Below are 22,210 nucleotides of genomic sequence, written 5' to 3'. Positions count from 1 at the left end.
AGTCCTGGACGATAAAAGGGAGGTCTAGACAATGGACATATATCAGACGGAAATTTCGTAACATAAGGCACCAGTATACAAGTAATAAAGCATCCAGATATTATACCTTTTGAAATATAGAGCATTATAAAATACTTAACGCCTTTGCCGGATTAGCATCCCTATATTTATGTTTCATATTCTGGTCGCAGGCACGACAAGAATTGTAACACATTCATTTTGGTGATCAAATATGAACACTTTTAATACATATAAAATATGAAATATTGGTACACACATATACAGTTTCTATACAAACTAGAATTAGGTGATATATTGATCACGGATAACCTTGTTGATAGAAAACTCTTTAACAGTTAATGCCAAAATCAAAATTAAATTTGAATGTGATCAGTATTTTATATTTTAAAACATTGTGTTAGTATGCAAAATGAATTTGTCAAACAATACTTTCATAATCATCTGCAAACGAAAAATAATATTAAAATTTATAAGATAACTAAGGGAACAATGGTAAATTTCAAAATCGTCAAAATCGAATTTGACCTCTATTGTATGATCCATGACATTGTGTTAAAATTTCAAAAGATTTGGTCAGGTGGTTTAATTATAATCGGGAATTAAAAAAACCCATAAAATTTGAAGGTAACCTTGGGTCAATAATCTTGAATGCTAAATAATAAAACAAAACATCAAAATCGAATTTGTCCTATATTTTATGATCGTTGACATTGTGGTAAAATTTCAAAAGATTCAATCAAGCCTCTATTATCATTATAATATGGAAAAAGAAGAAAATTCAAATAGTAAAGTTATTAAAATGATAAAGTTTAAACGGTAAGTGACAAAATCATAAAAATAAAAGTTGACATTTATTTAGGGTCCTTGACCTTCTTTTAAAATTTCCAATTATTTGGTCAATTGGTACTTTAATTATCATCAAACCAAACTTGTGACGGAGGAACGGAGGGGACGAAAGACAGACGGAGTGTCTCACAACTTAAACTCGTATTTGAGTTATGTTTGTTACTATATGTTTGTGTATCAACCTCATTACTTGAGAAATACTGAGTCTGGTTTCCTAATAAGACTAAAACATTTAATGTGCACTGAGTTTGATATTATACTTTTATGTTTAGATATTCCCCTATAACAGTGCGTCATATAATAAATAAGGACTGAATAATATCTAAACTATTCAACTTTATATTGTTTCGTCGATATCGAATAATATCAAATTGAAAAAAAGAAGAAGTATTTAAACACAGACATTCTAAAGCTGCGAATCAGTAGTTTTGCTGGAGTGATATGAACATATTTTTCTTTACCATAGTCAGATATACTGACAGACTTTAGAAACGCAACACACATTTTGGTGAATTTTTTTTTACCAAATCATGATTGATCCTCATAGTATTACATTCATGCTCACCATACTTATTTATGGTTAGAAATATTCAATACGTGACTTACCTGAGGTTATTGAACATACCGGATTGTTGAAGTCGCACGAATTCCTTAAAGCAAAAATTTGCAACCCATAAATGATTTTTTTAAGGATAATCTTTTCGTGAAACAATTCTTTCAATCCATACCACTTGAATTCTTAAAACAATGTTGCACCTTCATATTGCCGAGACTAAGCAATGAAAATCTGAATCAGGCCATAAGAATATTGCAGACATGAATACGTGACAATTTCACGTCAGAAACTCTTTTTACTGTCCTTACAACAACGGTACAGGCAGACGGGATTTGTTGATGACCATCCATGACCAGATCATTATGTAGTTACAACACAACGTCAATAACATGTAATAATGCAACGTATTTTACGAGACATGTTAACGGCCGCAACTGCTAATCAAGTCGACGGATGCCATGGCAGACAGATTTATGCCAAAAATGTTTCCCATATACTGAAATGCCAAAGAATCGAATGCAGAAATATATTTGAAGCACTAAAGTTTAAACCACTAAATTGTTAAAACACACTGAAATGCAGTGGAAAGAGGCAAAATCAGAAGGTACAAAACAGAACTCAAAACATGCCTAACAGAATTGGTTGACCTTTCTGACAATCATTAAAGCGTTGGTTGCAGGCAGTCATCCCCTTGACGATGACACATCCATTGGAATGGGGAAAAGCAGGGTTTCAGTGCATACCACATGATTTGAACTTTAACATTGACGTCATCAGTTTATCTTTTGGACTGCAAACTTTTTTATTCAGACAATTAGGAAATGAATAAGATTTATGTTTATTTATTTATTTTACAAAAATTGCCAATTTGAAAATGGGAATAAAACAGAATAATCTAGCGTTGCGTTTTTAAAATCCGTCTGTATATTTTGGATTGTTATTTGATCTTTAAATTATAAATCCTTAATCAGAAAAAACATAGTATAGTTATATATAGGAGGTACGGGTAATATATAATTTAACATTTTCTTTACAATTTACAGTTATTGAGATTACAAAAAAAACCTCTTTCTAGATGTGGACTCTACTATTATCATTTGACGTGTCCCTATAAGCTCCTTAGATTTTGGTTTATATCTCGGATTGTCAGTTACTTCTCGTCTCGCTTGTTGTAAAATTCTCTCTACATCATGCTTTTTGTACTTTTTGTTAGCAACATACAAGAATGCGCTAATCAAATATGACCCATATGTTGGATGTCGAATTGATGCATAGCCTGTAATGAAAAAAGTTGTGAAATTAACTTAATTGATGACAATTGAACAAGACAAATATTATATGGCCTTTTTAATATTTTTTGATTCGAGCGTCACTGATGAGTCTTTTGTAGACGAAACGCTCGTCTGGCGTACATATAAAATTTCAATCCTGGTATCTATGATGAGTTTATTAGTCAGCATTACAAAATCTACATCAATGCAAAAAAGAGCACCACCATTGAACGACTCCTATACAAATAACTTTCCCTAAAATTATGCGAAAGATACTAGATATTCAAACCGCCGAATTCGAAATAAGCTGACAACGCCTTGACAAAATAGCGAATGACGGCGAAAAGACAGAGAAGTCCACAAAACACTACATAAAACAAACTAAAAATTTAGCAACGCGAACCAGACCAAAACATGGGATGCTCTCTGGTGCTCCGAAATGGTAAGCAGATTTTTCTCAAATAGTGGCTCCCGTCATGTTGCTCTTGGTAAATACACATTTGGTAATACGTCTTATTTGTTGATTTCAGAATCGGGGAAAAGAGCACAACGTTGTTGTTATAACAAATAGAACATAGTCGTGGTTATATGTAGGATAAATATTATTTTACCATCACCTTACTTGTGATAGCTTCCAGTAAAACTTTCACCATTTAGATCATTTGCTTTAATTGCTTCCTTGTGAGTAAAAACCCTCTATGAAGTAAATTAAGATATGAAACACAAGCTCTGAAATATTGCATTAATTGGGAGATATATATTGCATATGCAGAAGCTGCTGGAATGTTGCTACATAGAAATTGAAAGCACACAAATATCTTCATTTGTAAATTTCTGTTCATAACTGACCCACATTGTTGATTTCTAGGTGTAAGTCAAGATATGAGGCAGACTTTATTTCAAGTTTGATTGATACATGAAGATACGTCCAAAATGCAACAAATGACTATTTTTTACTAATTAAAATTATCATAAACATTGATAAATACAAGATCTACAAATATGAAAAAAAACAACAAAATAACAGGAACTAATGAATGACTCTTCAAAGAGATATTGGCCTCAAATGACGATTTTTGATTACTTTTCGAGTTCTTGCCGATTATATCTTAAAATATTATAGATAGGTTGTACATGTTGAAACTGTAAACAGCAAAAATAATAAAATGATCAGCAATACAAAATCTATAATACCGAATGAACAAAAACATTGGATTACTCCCTAAGATGCGATAAGCATTAAATGACGATTAAAAAAAAATGGGGAATGTGTCCATTGGACACAGATGATACCCCAGCTTGCATATATCATATAAAGTTATAAAGGGTCATTACTAAAGAACAGTATAAGTGACGCTACCCAAATTTGTATTTGATCTGAGTTTTGTGGTAATAAGTAGTGTGTGCTAGTTTCATAATATTTGGTTGAGGCAAACGGAAACGAATAATTCCGCTATACGTTCATTTGTAAAGGAGCATAACTCTAGAACAGTAAAAGTGACAGCACCAAAATTCAAACTTGGTCTGCATTTTGTGCTAATAAGCATTGTGTACAAGTTTCATAACATATGGTTGAGGCAAACTAAAGTTTTCCTATTTGTAAATGGCCATAATTCTATAATAGTTTAGGTGACGCCATCAAAATTCACAATTGATCTGTGTTTTGTGGTTATAAGCATTGTGTATAAGTTTAAAGGCATTTGGTTGAGGCAAACTAAAATTAGAGAACGGGAAACAACTTTGGGACGTACGGTTGGACGGACAGGGGAATAACCTAATGCCTCCTCCGCAACGGCGGGATCATAAAAACAAGTGTGCACACGCTGAATTGTTTCGCCTGCTTTACTGCATATAGTATTCGAGAAACAAATAAAATAACAAAAACTCAACATTGACCAATAAACCATTAAAATCAGGTCAAGGTCAGATGAATACTGCCAGACAGACATGTTCATCTTATAATCTTTCTATCCACCAAATAAAGTTGCTCTATTGCTTATAGTATATGGGAAACTAACCAAACAAAAACTAAACACTGGCCAATGAACCATGAAAATGAGGTTAAGGTCAGTTGGAAACTGCGAGTCGGGCATTTGCCCCTTACAATCATCCCATACACCAAATACAGTTAACCTATGGTTACAGTATCTGAGATAGGGAATTTGACCACGAAACTTAATCTTGATCACTGTTGATCCATGAAATGAGGTCAGGTGAACCCTGTCTGAAGGACCTGCAGATCTTGCAAGGATCCTATATACGAAATATAAATGTCCTATTACTCATTATAAGTGAGTATTTCAAAGGACAAAGAAAAAGCTATATTTTGTTTTCAAGTAGTCGTTGAACCATGAAAATGAAGTCAAAGACAATGGACATCTGACAAATGTAAAATTCGTAACTACTAACATAAGGCATATACATACAAGGTATTAAAAACCCATGTCTTCTACCTTTTGAATATAAAGTTTTATACAAATAATTTACGCCATCGCCGCAGCCGGATAGTTATCCTTATGTATCGCATCCTACGACTTTCGTCGTAGGGGAGAAAAAAAAATCATGTTTTTTCGCCAGTATCCCATAAATAGGTATATAGGTAAAAATTCTTAACAGCAAAGATGATCAGCCATACAAAATGTACAATAATGCCGATATGACCAAAAACAAATGGATGACCCATTTAGTTGTATTGTTCTTAACGATAAAGCTTTCTGATTTTTTTTTGTGCTTTTGTCAATTATTCCAAAAACTATTGTAGATACGTTTCAGTAGGCGTAATTGACATTAAACAACAACTTTTATAAGTTTGTAATTTATCTCGATAAAATTATATATAGGTAGACCAACTGTTAACACCAAAAAGTTCCAGCCATATAAGATCTACAAAAAATCCGATTAACCAAACCATTGGTTGACTCATGAAGTATTTATTTCCATAAGATGATAACTGTATCCATTTTTGGATATTTGGCGAAATCTATAGACTAGTAGTTGAAATCACAAAATACCTACCTTTTTAAGCCCAATTCTGTAAGCATTCTACCCAACTTTCCATCAACAACAATAAAAATGCTACATTGAGCCTGATTCGAAGGGTAGTTTGAGGGAAAACACATCATATTAACAGACAAAAGACTGTGTCAGATAAATTTGATTAATTCATTTACCCTGCACTACTACTGTTGTCATGATATTCCATATCACGCTTAACTTAGTGAAACTATTTTCTGTTGCAACTACTCTAAAAAGTAGTCAACTGATGGTGTGGAGCATATACCCATTTTATATTTGGTATGGTAGAGAATTTTGATAACATAACGAGTTTAAATAAAACACCATGACAAAAACAAATTACAAAAAGGCAAACAACAGTCTACAAAACACTACGCAGAAAACCGGTTTTACAGGACAACGCTATAAAAGAGGGACGAAAGATACCAGAGGGACAGTCAAACTCATAGATCGAAAACAAACTGACAACGTCATGGCCAAAAATAAAAAGACAAACAGACAAATAATAGTACAGATGACACAACATAGAAAACTAAAGACTAAGCAACACGAACCCCACCAAAAACTGGGGGTGATCTCAGGTGCTCCGGAAGGGTAAGCAGATCCTGCTCCACATGTGGCACCCGTCGAGTTGCTTATGTTATTACAAATCCGGTAAATAGTCTAATTCGGTAAGTCACATTCGTGAAAAGGGAAGGGTATTGTAGTTACGACATAAGGAACATATCCGATATCATCTGTGAAACGGTTATTCCATAACGGTCAACCAACTCTATAATATTGATGAAATTTGTCTGATCTGTCATTTTGAAAGGAATAGACCAGTGGTAGAACTTTACATTCTAAGCATTCTAGTCCTGTCAGAATTTCTATATATGCTATGATTTCAAATTATAAGATAATGATTGGGTTTTACTTTTTGTGCTATTCAAGCCGCATTATGGTGTGGTCATCTGCCAAATACGTTACTCTTTAAAGATCCCCCTTAGGATCGATTATGTATTTGATTCTCTTTGAAATTATTTGTTCATAAATTTAGAAATTTACACTAAGGTTCAAACTCGCGCAGACAAAGTTGACCTCAGATTGATTTGGCTATTCCTTCTACATTATGTTTGGTCACAAAGCTCCTCATGTTTTTAAGTACATATGCATCTTTGGCTTTCAAGTTTTGGATTTGGGAGTTCCTGATGAAGTTTAACCCACAAAAGCACTTATTGAAGAAATGTTATGTTCATTAATTTTGATTTAAACAATTCTAGCAATTCCACAATAATTTGACATCCTAAATGATTAAAATATTAGTAATATAACTGTATAAAGACGAGATTACTGTGTAGAAATGACATCAGCAATACAACCAATCAGCATCAATGTCCAAGTTTATTGACTATGATGACGAATCTTTGATAAATCTGTTATAACCTGGAAATAAAGGATACGATGGATCCAGTTAATAGAAAATATGGAGATGTTGTATGATTGCCAATTATCCATCAGAGACCAGATGACGTTGAAAAGGGGCGGAAGATATCAAGGGGACATTCAAAATTCAAAAAGTATAAGAAAAACTGACAATGCCAAAATAAAAAACGAAAAACGACGAAAGATGAACAAGTCAACATAAAAATACATAGAAAACTAAAGGCTGTGCATCATGAACTCAACCAAAAATTCGGGGGTGCTGCAGAAGGGTAGCAATTCCTGCTCAACAAGTGGAACCGGTCGTGTTTCTCCGGGATCAATGTCAACTCATACCCGTGTCAACTCGTACTCAACCAATTCGTACCCGATTTTTACTAACTCGTACGCAATTTTCAGTTGTATTCATATGCAGTATAGTAGCTATTAATTTGTCATATACAATTCATTTAAAAACAACAAAAATGAATATTTGGATTGGAAATTATTATTATAAAATATACTTATCAATTAAGGTCATTATACGGGGACCTAAAACTGATTAAATTGGGGTGAATTGAATTGATTGAGAAGTTGATGCAATTCAATTCAAATCTTTATTGCCATTACACTATATATTTATAGCATGTGAGACCACATAAAAAAAAAATAAAGAATATCAACAAGATCATTAATATACATACTAAAAGTAAATATTTCAAGAGTCCCCTGTCCTTATTTACCTGAATGTGTGGGTTGAGTATATATGTAATTTTTATCTATATCATTTAAATATGTAAAGTGCATAATCTCATTTATCAAAAATCAAAGTAAACTTTTCTATTATTACTGTTACTATCACAATATATCTTCAATTTGTTTGCAGTTTTTGCATAATCTTTATAAAATCATCAATTTCAAAATAAATGCAGCCCTTAAAATATCAAAGCCCATTCATTGACTTAGAGGTATACCATTACAATCGATTTGTTTTCACCAAAATGGAAAATAAATATGGCTTTAAAGTTTGAAATTTTAAATTCAGTAAATGCATTGAATGTTTTGTATAATCATTTGGATTTGTTTAACTCGTGTATTATATATGTTCAATCTCTTTGAGGTAATTTTTTAGTCACTATAAACAAAAGAATTATGTCATTTGGACCTGCTTTGATACTATAACTGCCCTTGAATTTTTACTAGACAACATTTTTGTTCGCTATGGAGATTCCGTATATCGTCAGGTTATTTGAATTCTCATGGGGACTAACTGTGCACCACGTATTGCAGACCTGTTTCTGTAAAATTTATGACTAAAATCAGCAAAGACCCATCGAAACAACATCTGATTCAAAAATTTAATAACACTTTTAGTAATTTAGATGATATATTGGCTCTCAATAATGACGACTTCAGTATGTACACTAAAGAGATTTATCTTGCCGAACTGACTTTAAATAAAGCTAATACTAACAATGAACACTGCCCTTTCCTGGATCTTGATATCTATATCTGTAACGGGAAGCTTAATACCAAAATCTATGATAGAAGAGATGATTTGTCATTTCCTATTGTTAATTATCCATTTTTAGATGGTGACATGCCCTTGTCACTATCTTATGGTGTTTATATATCTCAATTTGTTCGATTCGCTCTTGTATGTAAGAACGTATTTGATTTTTACGAAAGAAATATCTGTATTACTGAAAAATTATTACACCAGGGTTTTCGATATCACAAACTAGTCAAAACATTTACTAAATTTTATCATCGGTACAAGGACATCAGTCGTAAATATAAATCTACATGCAGACATCTTATACGTTCAGGTATTTCACATCCTATCTTTTATGGTAATATTCTTTACAAAGCACAAAATTGTCGACATTCACCTCAAACGCTAACCAAAACCTTTTAACAGACTTATTCGGAAGTGATATAGTTACGATACTGTTGTCAGGTCATTAATGATTGCATATTTTGGTATTAATATTGATTCACTCATAGGGTATTTGCATCGGAAATAAACACGTTCATTCTAAAACTAGTTGTTGGCATGATACTGGTTATCTTCTTCTAATATATTTTATGATGGTATGATACTAAAGCCCTAACGGGAGGGATTGTACTTGAATCTTTCAATCAGTTTAATTGAGGTCTGGAGCTGGCATGTCAGTAACTGCTAGTAGTCCTTTGTTAATTTATGTAACATTGTCATTTTGCTTAGTTTCTTTTGTTACCTATTCTGACATCGGACTCGGACTTCTTTTAAACTGAGCTTTACTGTGCGTATTGCTATGTGTTTCTTTATTCTACATTGGCTAAAGGTATAGGGGGAGGGTTGAGATCTCACAAAACATGTTAAAGCTCGAAGTCAGGAGCCTCTGGCCTTTGTTTGTCTTGTATATTTTTTTTAATTTTAGTTCATTTATATGCTTTGGAGTTTAGTATGACGTCCATTTTCACTGAACTAGTACACATTTTTATTTAGGGGCCAGCTGAGGACCACTTCCGGGTGCGGGATTTTCTCGCTGCGTTGAAGACCCATTGGTGGCCTTCGGCTCGTATTTGCTCTTTGGTCGGGTTGTTGTCTCTTTGACATATTCCCAATTTCCATTCTCAATTTTTTTGCTGAATGCTATAAAAAAAAAATGCTAAATTCTTCAGAGATACCTACCCCCCCCCCCCCCCCCCCCCCCCCCCCCAAAAAAAAAAAAAAAAAAAAAAAAAAAAAAAAAAAAAAATTCTTCAAGACACACACCCATCGAAAAAATCAGTCAAACAATGAATTTTCTAAAACACTCCTCCGATTTCAGGCTCAAGATAAAGTGACATGTGTTCTCATTAACCAACAAGGAAGAAACCTGATGAATGTGTTACTCCACAATTAAAGAGATTTATGCTGCATTCCAAAAAAAAGGCCATCATGTTTGTCAAGGATCATTTATTATTCATACCACTGGATCATCAACACGTATGCCATACCACACCATGTCGCTAACAAGATCAATTATAAAATACAAAATTACCATTAAGTTTACGGTTTATCTTATTAAATAAATCCGCTACAAAAATGGGTACGAGTTGGTACAAGTATAAGTTGGTAAAAATACGAGTTGATAGAAGAACGAGTTGGTTGAGTACGATTTGGCAAAGGTACGAGTTGTCGTCTACCCATTCCACATGAACAATCTGGTGATAAGTCTCATTCGGGGCTGTCATCTACATCACTAATTCAAAGGGGAAAAAAACCGATAAAAAACCATCAGGATGCTTGTTTATTTTATCGACAACATATTTTTTACGTTTGGAGGACGTCTTTTTTAACAAACAATCGGCATTTATATGGGAACCAATTGTGCCCCTCTTCTCGCGCACTTGTTCCTATTTACACATGAGACAGACTTTATACAGGAGCTTATCAGGAAGTATGAAAAGAAGCTAGCGTTATCCTTTAACTTCATGTTATATTATACAGAGGATGTCCTCTCACTAAATAATTCAAAGTTTGATGATTATGTTGAGCGCATCGATCTCAAGTCTGCCTCAAATCTTGACTTAGATCTAGAAATTAGATTTAGGGGTTTTCCGTTTAGAATTGTTCCTTAGAGTTCGGTGTTTTTGTTATTTTATTTTTTGATACGCTATTCAAGACCATACGCTTCATATCATAATGCCTTGATAGAGGGTTAAGAGGAAGCTATTGAACCAAGTGATAAAGTTGAAGTCGTCATATTGATATTTATTGATGCAATTGACAACGCAGATTCAAATTTAAAGGAAAAAATGCAAAGTTTAATCACTGAAAACATTGAAATTAACATGAATGTGTATATGATAAATGACGAAATTATTAATTTAAAAAAAAATAAGGTTCCAACTTCCTTAGGTAATGTTGACTAAATAATGCATTTGGCCATTCTTTGCTATTACTCTTAAATGCAGTGCGATAAGCGAAGAAATATCAAATGGAGATGTCAACAACTAAAGGTCACCGTACGGCCTTCAACAATGTATAAAACCCATACATCATAGCACGCTATAACAGACCCCGACACGACAAAAATGTAAAACGAGAAAACCAACGTCTTATTTTATGTACAAAACAATAAACGAAGTACAAATATTATATACCGCATCAAACGACACATACTGAATAACAGGTTCCTGACTTAGGAAATGCACTTGTTTGCGGGCACCCAAGCCTCCCCTATCCTGGGACAGTGGTGTAACAGTACAACATAAGAACAAACTATAAAAATCAGTTGAAAAGGTGTTGGCTCATGAGATCGATACAAAGCACAAAAACAACTAACAAAAACACAGAAGACACAAAGCACCGATCTGAGAGTACTCACAGTTACTGAATGCTAGTTCAAACCCTAAACAACTTATAAAACTTCATTTATTCAAGACAAACTATCAATCAGTACTCAGGCAATGTATTAAGTGTGAAGATGTCATAAACAGTCTAGAACATCCGGACCGTGGACAATGCCAAAATATAAGTATTCACACGATGTATAGCCATAAGAGTTATCAATACATATTTAGGTACATAGCAATACATATTTAGGTATGGTATGGTCTGTTCTTACTGGAATAATGAGTCTTGATTGTCCACTTAGTATCTTTTCTTTGTCTATTTTCTTTCTCCGTTCTGTTTGTATTTTTATGGATGCTTTTCATTTTGGAATGGATGGCAGTTACAAAACATTTTCATTAGGATAAGTTGCAATTGCTTAAGTTGTTTCTGTTTTTTTCACTATGGTTGTAAAATGATGTTAATACCTTATCTGGGCCAAAAGGAGAGAGTAGTTTTCAGATGTTCAAACCTCGTAGTTCGATATTGAAGATACAAAAAAGGTAACAAAATTAGTTTACACTGTAGATATCGATTCATAGTTAAGTCAATCAAATAAGATTTTTTTTTGCTAACAAGTATCTGATGACGGTCTGTGTTACTTTCTCTTTTTAAGATTTTTTTGGAATCATTAGGAGTTAATGCATTGAAACATACGGTAAACAAGGAGGCGCAAGCTGCAATGTATCACCTGCTTAAGGGACAACTGTAATATATGTATGACATTCACATAGTTAGGGGTTGTAGGCGGCGAACGTCAAACTGGTTGGAAGTTTTGATATCTTACATTAAGTTTTTCTGGTTTAAGATTCACGAATGAAAATTCATTCCTATATGTGTTTAGACCTTTCTTGTAAATAAAAGGTAAATCATCATACAGGATATTATTTTTAAGAGTAAAAAACTAATCAAAGATACCAGGCCTATAATTGGGTATGCCAGATGCAAGTTTCGTTAAAATGAGACTTATCAGTGGCACTGTGAAGTCGTAAATACAACAGTTAAAAGGCCAAATCAAAACAGTTGGAAGGCCCAATCATAACAGTTGGAAGGCCCAATCATAACAGTTGGAAGGCAAATCAAAACAGTTAGAAGGCCCAATCATAACAGTTGGAAGGCCCAATCATAACAGTTGGAAGGCAAATAAAACAGTTGGAAGGCCCAATCATAACAGTTGGAAGGCCCAATCATAACAGTTAGAAGGCAAATCAAAACAGTTAGAAGGCCCAATCATAATAGTTGGAAGGCCCAATCATAATAGTTGGAAGGCCCAATCATAACAGTTGGAAGGCAAATCAAAACAGTTAGAAGGCCCAATCATAACAGTTGGAAGGCCAAATAAAAACAGCAAGAAGGCCCAATCATAACAGTTGGAAGGCCTAATCAAAACAGTTAGACGGCCAAATCATAATAGTTGGAAGGCAAATCAAAACAGTTAGAAGGCCCAATCATAATAGTTGGAAGGCCCAATCATAACAGTTGGAAGGCAAATCAAAACAATTAGAAGGCCCAATCATAATAGTTGGAAGGCCCAATCATAACAGTTGGAAGGCAAATCAAAACAGTAAGAAGGCCCAATCATAATAGTTGGAAGGCTCAATCATAACAGTTGGAAGGCAAATCAAAACAGTTAGAAGGCCCAATCATAATAGTTGGAAGGCCCAATCATAACAGTTGGAAGGCCAAATCAAAACAGTTAGAAGGCCCAGTCATAACAGTTGGAAGGCTCAATCATAACAGTTGGAAGGCCCAATCGTAACAGTTGGAAGGCCCAACCATAACAGATTGAAGGCAAATCAAAACAATTAGAAGGCCCAATCATAATAGTTGGAAGGCCCAATCATAACAGTTGGAAGGCAAATCAAAACAGTGAGAAGGCCAAATCATAACAGTTAGAAAGTCCAATCGTAACAGTTGGAAGGCCCACTCATAACAGTTAGAAGGCCCAATCACAACAGTTGGAAGGCCCAATCATAACAGTTGGAAGGCCTAATCATATCAGTTGGAAGGCCTAATCATAACAGTTTGAAGGCCCAATCATAACAGTTAGAAAGCCCAATCATAACAGTCGGAAGGCCCAATCATAACAGTTGGAAGGCCCAATCATAATAGTTGGAAGGCCTAATCATAACAATTGGAAGGCCCAATCATAACAGTAAGAAGGCCCAATCATAACAGTTGAAAGGTCCAATCAAACCAGTTGGAAGGCTCAATCAAAACAGTTGAAAGGCCTAATCATAACAGTTAGAAGGCCCAATGATAACAGTTGGAAGGCCCAATCAAAACAGTTGTTAGGCCCAATCAGAACAGTTGGAACGCCAAATCAAAACAGTGAGAAGGCCCAATCATAACAGTTGGAAGGCCCAATCAAAACAGTTGGAAAGCAAATCAAAACAGCTAGAAGGCCAAATCATAACAGTTAGAAGGCCCAATCATAACAGTTAGAAGGCCCAATCATTACAGTTAGAAGGCAAATCAAAACAGTTAGAAGGCCCAATTATAATAGTTGGAAGGCCCAATCATAACAGTTGGAAGGCAAATCAAAACAGTTAGAAGGCCAAATCATAACAGTTAGAAGGCCCAATCATAACAGTTAGAAGGCCCAATCATTACAGTTAGAAGGCAAATCAAAACAGTTAGAAGGCCCAATTATAATAGTTGGAAGGCCCAATCATAACAGTTGGAAGGCAAATCAAAACAGTTAGAAGGCCAAATCATAACAGTTAGAAGGCCCAATCATAACAGATAGAAGGCCCAATCATTACAGTTAGAAGGCCCAATTATAATAGTTGGAAGGCCTAATCATAACAGATGGAAGGCAAATCTTAACAGTTAGAAGGCCAAATCATTACAGTTAGAAGGCCCAATCATTGCAGTTAGAAGGCCCAATCATAACAGTTAGAAAGCCCACTCATAACAGTTAGAAGGCCAAATCAAAACAGTTAGAAGGCCCAATCATAACAGTTGGAAGGCCCAATCAAAACTGTTGGAAGGCCCAATCAAAACAGTTGGAAAGCAAATCAAAACAGTTAGAAGGCCCAATTATAATAGTTGGAAGGCCGCATCATAACAGTTGGAAGGCAAATCAAAACAGTTAGAAGGCCAAATCATAACAGTTAGAAGGTCCAATCATAACAGTTAGAAGGCCCAATCATTACAGTTAGAAGGCAAATCAAAACAGTTAGAAGGCCCAATTATAATAGTTGGAAGGCCCAATCATAACAGATAGAAGGCCCAATCATTACAGTTAGAAGGCAAATTAAAACAGTTAGAAGGCCCAATTATAATAGTTGGAAGGCCTAATCATAACAGATGGAAGGCAAATCTTAACAGTTAGAAGGCCAAATCATTACAGTTAGAAGGCCCAATCATTGCAGTTAGAAGGCCCAATCATAACAGTTAGAAAGCCCACTCATAACAGTTAGAAGGCCAAATCAAAACAGTTAGAAGGCCCAATCATAACAGTTGGAAGGCCCAATCAAAAATGTTGGAAGGCCCAATCAAAACAGTTGGAACGCCAAATCAAAACAGTCAGAAGGCCCAATCATAACAGTTGGAAGAAGGCCCAATCATAACAGTTAGAAAGCCCACTCATAACAGTTAGAAGGCCAAATCAAAACAGTTAGAAGGCCCAATCATAACAGTATGAAGGCCCAATCAAAACTGTTGGAAGGCCCAATCAAAACAGTAAGAAGGCCAAATCATAACAGTTTGAAGGTCCAATCATAACAGTTGGAAGGCAAATCAAAACAGTAAGAAGGCCTAATCATAATAGTTGGAAGGCCCAATCATAACAGTTGGAAGGCAAATCAAAACAGTTAGAAGGCCAAATCATAACAGTTAGAAGGCCCAATCATAACAGTTAGACGGCCCACTCATAACAGTTAGAAGGCCCAATCATAACAGTTGGAAGGTAACAGTTAGAAATCCCAATCATAACAGTTGGAAGGCCCAATCATAACAGATTGAAGGCCCAATCATAACAGTTGGAAGGCCCATTCAAAACAGTTAGAAGGCCCAATCATAACAGTTGGAAGGCCCAATTATAACGGTTAGAAGGCCCAATCATAACAGTTAGAAGGCCCAATCATAACAGTTAAAAGGCCAAATCATAACAAGTTCACTGGCAAATAGTTCATGCATGTTCGGGACGATACAATTCAATTTTGAAAACAGTTTGTTTATGAAAGACAAATTTGATGCACTAGTCAAAAAAGATTAACATTCTGTTAGTTGTGAAAATTATGAGGGAACATAATAATCCTGATAATATACATATTCTAAAGAATAAAATAACAAAACTCTAAGAAAAATTCAAAACGTAAAAGTTCCTTATCAAATGACGACTAAATCATAAGCTCAACCAGATGCTCCGCAGGGCGCAGCTTTATACGACCGCAAGAGGTCGAACCCTGAACAGTTGGGGCAAATATGGAAACAACATTCAAGCTTGATACAGCTCTGAATTTGGATTGTGATTTTTTGCTTTTGAGCAATACACTATGCTGTTGAATATAAATCCCCTAAAAAAAAAAAATATTTGAAGAAAAATTCTTTTTAATTTCTGAAATCTGAAATTAGAAAAATTTTACCCCTCACCCCACCCCTCCCCATTTTTTATCACCTCCCCCAATCCCTTATTCCAAAAATAATCTCAATCTAAATTTCTAATTAAGTTGGCAACAATAACTACTCATTTAAATACATCATAAAATATTAAAATATAAAATAACTTACAGTCATGGTTAAAATTAATATTAATTAACAGTAACTTCTAAAAATAAATTTACAGCTACACATCTCAAGACAATTGTCACTTCCTTTAACATAATTTTCAAGCAGTGTAAGGGAGGTAATCAAGTTATCAAACATATATATAACAGTATTCTTAAAATTTTAATTGGAATTGGATTACCTCCCTTACACTGCTTTTAAATTAACCAGAAAAACCCTTGTTTCCCCCCCCCCCCCCCCTTGTTTCCCCCTTATTGCTTAATGATTTGATCCATTACCCCCTATAACCATCCCTTTGAAGTATGGAAACTTGTGGTATAATTTCATTGAGATTTATACACGAAAACACAAGTTATTGACTGAATACTACAAAAATGCTTATTTGGGCCCCTTTTTTGGCCCCTTACTTATTGAAACCCCCATGGAGCAAGAACCCCAAAACTCAATTCCAGCCTTTCCTTTGTAGTAAGAAACCTTGTAGTATAATTTCAGAGAGATCCATACAATTAAACACAAGTTATTGTCTGTAAACTAATAAAATGCTTCTTTTTGGCCCTTTTTTGGCCCCTTATTCCAAAATGTTCAGGGATATTAACTCCAAACTGACACCAAGCCTTTCTTTTATTATATGGAACCTTGTGGTACAATGTCAGAGAGATCCATACAGTTAAACATAAGTTATTGTCCCGAAACTTCAAAAATGCTTGTTTTTGGCCCCTTTTTGGCCTTTAATTCCTAGACTGTTTGCCCCATAACCATTCAAATATATCCCAACCTTCTACTTACTAGTATGAACATTGTGGTACAAATTCAGAGTAATTGAAATACTTATACACAACTTATTGTCCTGAAACTAGATAAATGAATGTTTTGGGCCCCTTTGGTGGCCGATGGGTCCATTACCCCCAAATTAAATCCCAACCGTCCTTTTGTGGTTCCTTTTCGAGGAAAGGGCAGTGGTCATTGTTAGTTTTAGCTTTATTTAAAGTAAGTTCAACAGGATAAATTTCTTTAGTATTCATACTGAAATCGTCATTATTGAGAGCCAAAATATCATCCAAATATCTAAAAGTATTATTAAATTTGTGTATCAGATGTTGTTTCGATGGGTCTTTGCTGATTTTTGTCATAAATTGTAACTCATAGCAATACAAAAAAGGTCCGCAATAAGTGGTGCACAGTTAGTCCCCATTGGAATTCCGATAACCTGACGATATACAGAATCTCCAAAGCGAACAAAAATGTTATCTAGTAAAAATTGAAGGGCAGATATAGTATCAAAGCATGTCCAATTGACATAGTTTTTTTTGTTTATTGCTACTAAAAAATTACCTAAAAGAGTTTGAACATATATATTCACATCTGACTTTTTAAATGCCCATTTAATTGGGTGTGTGAATTTTTTCTTAATGAGAATGTGAGGCAATGTGGTATATAGAGTAGAAAAATCAAAACTTTGAACAGATTCAAAATCACCAATATATGCATGCAATTTATCAAGTACTTCCAACGAGTTCTTGACACTCCAAAAGTAATTAATTCCATTATTTTCGAAGGTCTTATTTGAACAATTTATTAGAAGGTTTTTGAATGTACCAAGTGTACTGGTAAGAAAAAATAGACAATTTAGTAGTGGAACAATGGCTTGAAGACGAAATGAATCTATATGTGTAAGGTGTTTTGTGTAGCTTCGGAAGCCAATATATAGTTGGGACTTTCATTGTATTTGGTTCTGCTTGTAAAGCGGTAGCTAAAAGTTTATGTTTGTTACAGATGTCGTTTTCTGAAAATGGAGTCAGTTGGAATGTTGGTGAATTGGTGATTTCTTTTTTCTGAACCTCAATGTAAAATTTACGTTTCACTCAGTATTATCAAAATATCCAGGAATTTGTTCTTTAACAGAATGGTCGTTAAAAATACCGGCAATATTTACAAAATCAAAACCTTTATTGACATACTTTATTTTAATAAAATGTTTTTTATGATCTTCAGGGCGATCAATCTTGGAATATATGGGGTAATGCTTCCTATATATTCTGTCTACTGTTTTCTTTGAAATGTTTACTATTTAAGGGGTCATATCAGTTGCATATATATTGAAATAAGTAAAACATGTGGTAAACAATTATTGTTGAAAGCGAAAGTAGTGATTTGACCAAAATGAAAGTAGGGTAGAAATTAGCCTTAGTCATTTATTCAAGATTCAAATCCTACCATTGGCATCTTAATAGGGCTCTCAAAAGAAAGAAAAAAACACTGATGGATTGTTCAGAAGCATATTTTATTAGAATAATAATGGTCTATAAGCAGTTACATTTATTTCATGTTTGAAACGATAAATATTTTTAATTTAATTTGATTTTTACCAAAAAATGCATTGTAGCAAAGGGGAAGAATAATTGGGGTCTGAAGCCAGAATCGCGAAAATAAAAACAATTAACAGAAAGGAAACAAATAACGGACTTTGGAAAAAAGGGAGAGAGCATATTTTAAACCAAGCTCTAAATGCCCGCGATTTCGCGGGTGTGTTCTAGTATAGATAAATCGTGCAGATGCTTAAATATCAAAGAAACACAATATTTAAAAAGTACAGTAATACATTTTTAAAGGTTAACAATGAGCAGAAGAATTGCCGGAAAACGATAAAGCAATCTATGTCAAATAACCGTTACGTATAGCATCAAACCTCTCGGCACTCTTCATCTAGGGAAAGTTAACTTACCGATAAAAATATTACATAGTTACCAAAAAAAAAAGGATTGTTATTATTTAATCACTTTGTGATTGCAGAACCCGCTGCATGTTAAATGAAAAAAATAAGTGTCAATGAAGACGGATGAGAATTGTAATATACGATCTAGATTTAAAATTATAGAGCATTTCATGTACACTGCAGTCATTATGGATTGTGCCATGACCACTCTCCATAGTGGGTTAAATTGATCAGCCCACTCATATTATCATTTTACAAAAAATTAAGGTCACTACTTAAGTTTTCAGCTACATATCTTTTAAACAATGGATTCATTCAAATAAGTGCTCTGGTTTCTCTTTCATGTTTGGCTTTACTCCTTTTTGGTTTGTATTAGGGCTTTGGCCTCGAGTATTACTGAAGGGATGATAATTGTCAAAATGCTCATCTGGTGCAGTAAAATTTGTACCGTTAAAACAAAATCAAATATAAATAAACAACATCCAAACTCTATAGACATGCCCATGGGAATATATAAAAGGCAGAAACCAGACCAACTGTACTGTATGTAAACAAATATTTGACAGCACTAGTATTAGTTTTGATGCATAAGCATACCTACATTTTTCCAGTCAGGAAGGCCCAAAGCCAATAAACACAGATCTTTAAGACCTAGGTCTTATTCAAATTTCAAATAAACTTACTCATTGGCACTCATACCACATCTGCTTATATCTATTAACGTTAATAAATGAATAATGAACCAGAGGTATGGGTCTGATAAACCTTGTAAAACAGGCATCTACTTCTTGCATTCAAATGTTTTAAAGGTGTAACACCACTAATTCGGCCCGGCCAGAAAGCACATACCAGAAAGTAGTACATATTTAACACAAAAAAGTTCCTACGCATGAGTGTAACTTTCAAAATATGTAGAATATTTAGATATTTTTGGTATCAAATGAAAGCTGGTGATCATTGTAGAAAACTTATAATTTTGAATATTAAAAAAAAATTGCACCAAATTTTAAAAAGAGGGTACATTTTGCCTGTTTGTCAGATCTGAAGTTCCTGATTTGGTACATCCGAAGTACTGGGAACCAGTTCATTCTGATATGCCATTAAAGGTATGTTGATTTTTTCAGTACAAGACACCAAAAAGTGTTGCTTTGACATGCAATGATTGTCACTTTATTTGAACTTAAAATAAAAAAGTTGTGTCTGCTTGAAATTGAGGAATTTAACGCAGAAAGCAATGGGGCCATGAATTAGTGGTGTACTTTCTAAAGTGCCAAAACTTATAAAGTGTTATTTTCATTTACTACCACTGGGTCAAGAACACAGCTCAATATTCAGTGGGTGCTTCACTACTGGCATGATTTATAACCTTTTTTCCAAATTTCCCCGTTGATAAAGAAACTAAGGTATCAATCAACTCTCTGGAAAAGTTGACCTTAGACGAATTTGGCTTTTCTTTTTAAGTCCCTTTTGGTCATATTGCTCCGTTTCTACGTATTTATACTTCACTGACTTACAAATGTTTCAGTTGAACATTCCTGATGAAGCTCAATCCAGAATAGTGTTTCAGATGCTCGAAATTTTTAAAGTGTTATTTTTATCTACATTATTTAGTTTCTTTCACATATAACTTATGGTATTTGAAGAATAAACCTTATCACGAAAAAATTCACCCATTAACCAATGAACCATGACAATGAGATAAAGGTCGAAAGGACATTTACACCTTACAATCATTCTATGCTGCAGATATAAATACCTTATTACTTATTATGCCAGAAACAGACCAAGTTGATCATTGCAGTTTTTAAGCAGTCACTGCTACCATAAAAATGGGGTCAAGAACAATCAATTCATGTTATTTACCATAATTACATATAGGTCAAGTTAGTTTTTTGACATTCAAAGGTCTAATATGCCTTAAGCTATCTTAAAAATTGACATTTCTTGGGCTTCTGGATGATAATTAAAATACTACTTGACCAAACAAATATTGAAATCTGAACACAACACAATGCTCAAATGATGTTATGAATAAATAGATGAAGGCCTTGATTTAGACATTTCCTTTTCAAGAGTCCCTTAGTTACCTGGAATTTTAGATTTTATTTTTTATTTCATAGAAATAATGAAAGAACTGTTTTAGGAAACCTTTTTACAATTTTATACTATGTTATGAAACATATAAAACAAGTCATATTCAATATGAATAGCATGGAATTGTTCACATTTAGATTATTTTTTAATAACATAATTAAGGTATTTCCTCTCACTATAAGGAAAGACCTTACTGTATTTCTTCTGATTATTATTAGGTCTTTCCACTTTTCCATGGAAAAACCTATTGGTTTTCTGCTGATTATTATGTCTTTCCACCTTTCCGTGGAAAGACCTATTGATTTTGTTCTGATTATTAAGTCTTTCCACTTTTCTGTGGAAATGCTCATCTTGTGCAGTAAAATTTGTACCGTTAAAACAAAATCAAATATAAATAAACAACATCCAAACTCTATAGACATGCCCATGGGAATATATAAAATGCAGAAACTAGACCAACTGTACTGTATATAAACAAATATTTGACAGCACTAGTATATTAGTTTTGATGCATAAGCATACTTACATTTTTCCAGTCAGGAAGGCCCAAAGCCAATAAACACAGATCTTTAAGACCTAGGTCTTATTCAAATTTCAAATAAACTTACTCATTGGCACTCATACCACATCTGCTTATATCTATTAACGTTAATAAATGAATAATGAACCAGAGGTCTGGGTCTGATAAACCTTGTAAAACAGGCATCTACCTCTTGCATTCAAATGTTTTAAAGGTGTAACACCACTAATTCGGCCCGGCCAGAAAGCACATACCAGAAAGTAGTACATATTTAACACAAAATAGTTCCTACGCATGAGTGTAACTTTCAAAATATGTAGAATATTTAGATATTTTTGGTATCAAATGAAAGCTGGTGATCATTGTAGAAAACTCATAATTTTGAATATTAAAAAAAAACTGCACCAAATTAAGTTCAGAGTGGGGTGGAGGTCAGTGAAAAAGCTATGTGAATTAAGTCTTTTTATCCTACATTGAACTTTTGATGTCGTCCCTTACACCTAACTGCGGCCAAGTTTAGTGAAAGGTCGTGCGACATAATCAGTCAAACAAACTTTTTTAGATTAACACTTTAAGGAACGATCGTTTTCATTGGTCAATTCAAACCTTCGACCTCACACCTGCGAAAATAGAACACACGTACTATAACGTTGAATGAACTGATCAATGTTCACGT

At 34.0% G+C, this 22,210-nt stretch overlaps 1 protein-coding gene across 4 annotated transcripts in view; it reads right to left on the bottom strand.

The window, feature by feature from the left end:
- Nucleotides 1-206: 206 nt before the first annotated feature.
- The window catches only part of LOC127731862 (uncharacterized), an 897,808-nt gene continuing 875,804 nt past the window's right edge, over nt 207-22,210 (bottom strand). For all 4 annotated transcript variants that reach the window (XM_052240725.1, XM_052240723.1, XM_052240724.1 and 1 more), the window contains one exon: nt 207-2,699. In XM_052240725.1, coding sequence (XP_052096685.1) covers nt 2,476-2,699 — 224 coding nt within the window. In that variant the 3' untranslated portion in view covers nt 207-2,475. The remainder of the gene's footprint in view (nt 2,700-22,210) is intronic.

The sequence above is a fragment of the Mytilus californianus genome, unplaced genomic scaffold (genome assembly GCF_021869535.1).
Source record: "Mytilus californianus isolate M0D057914Y unplaced genomic scaffold, xbMytCali1.0.p SCAF_21, whole genome shotgun sequence".
NCBI lineage: Eukaryota > Metazoa > Mollusca > Bivalvia > Mytilida > Mytilidae > Mytilus > Mytilus californianus.
This window is presented reverse-complemented; position numbering and strand designations above follow the sequence as displayed.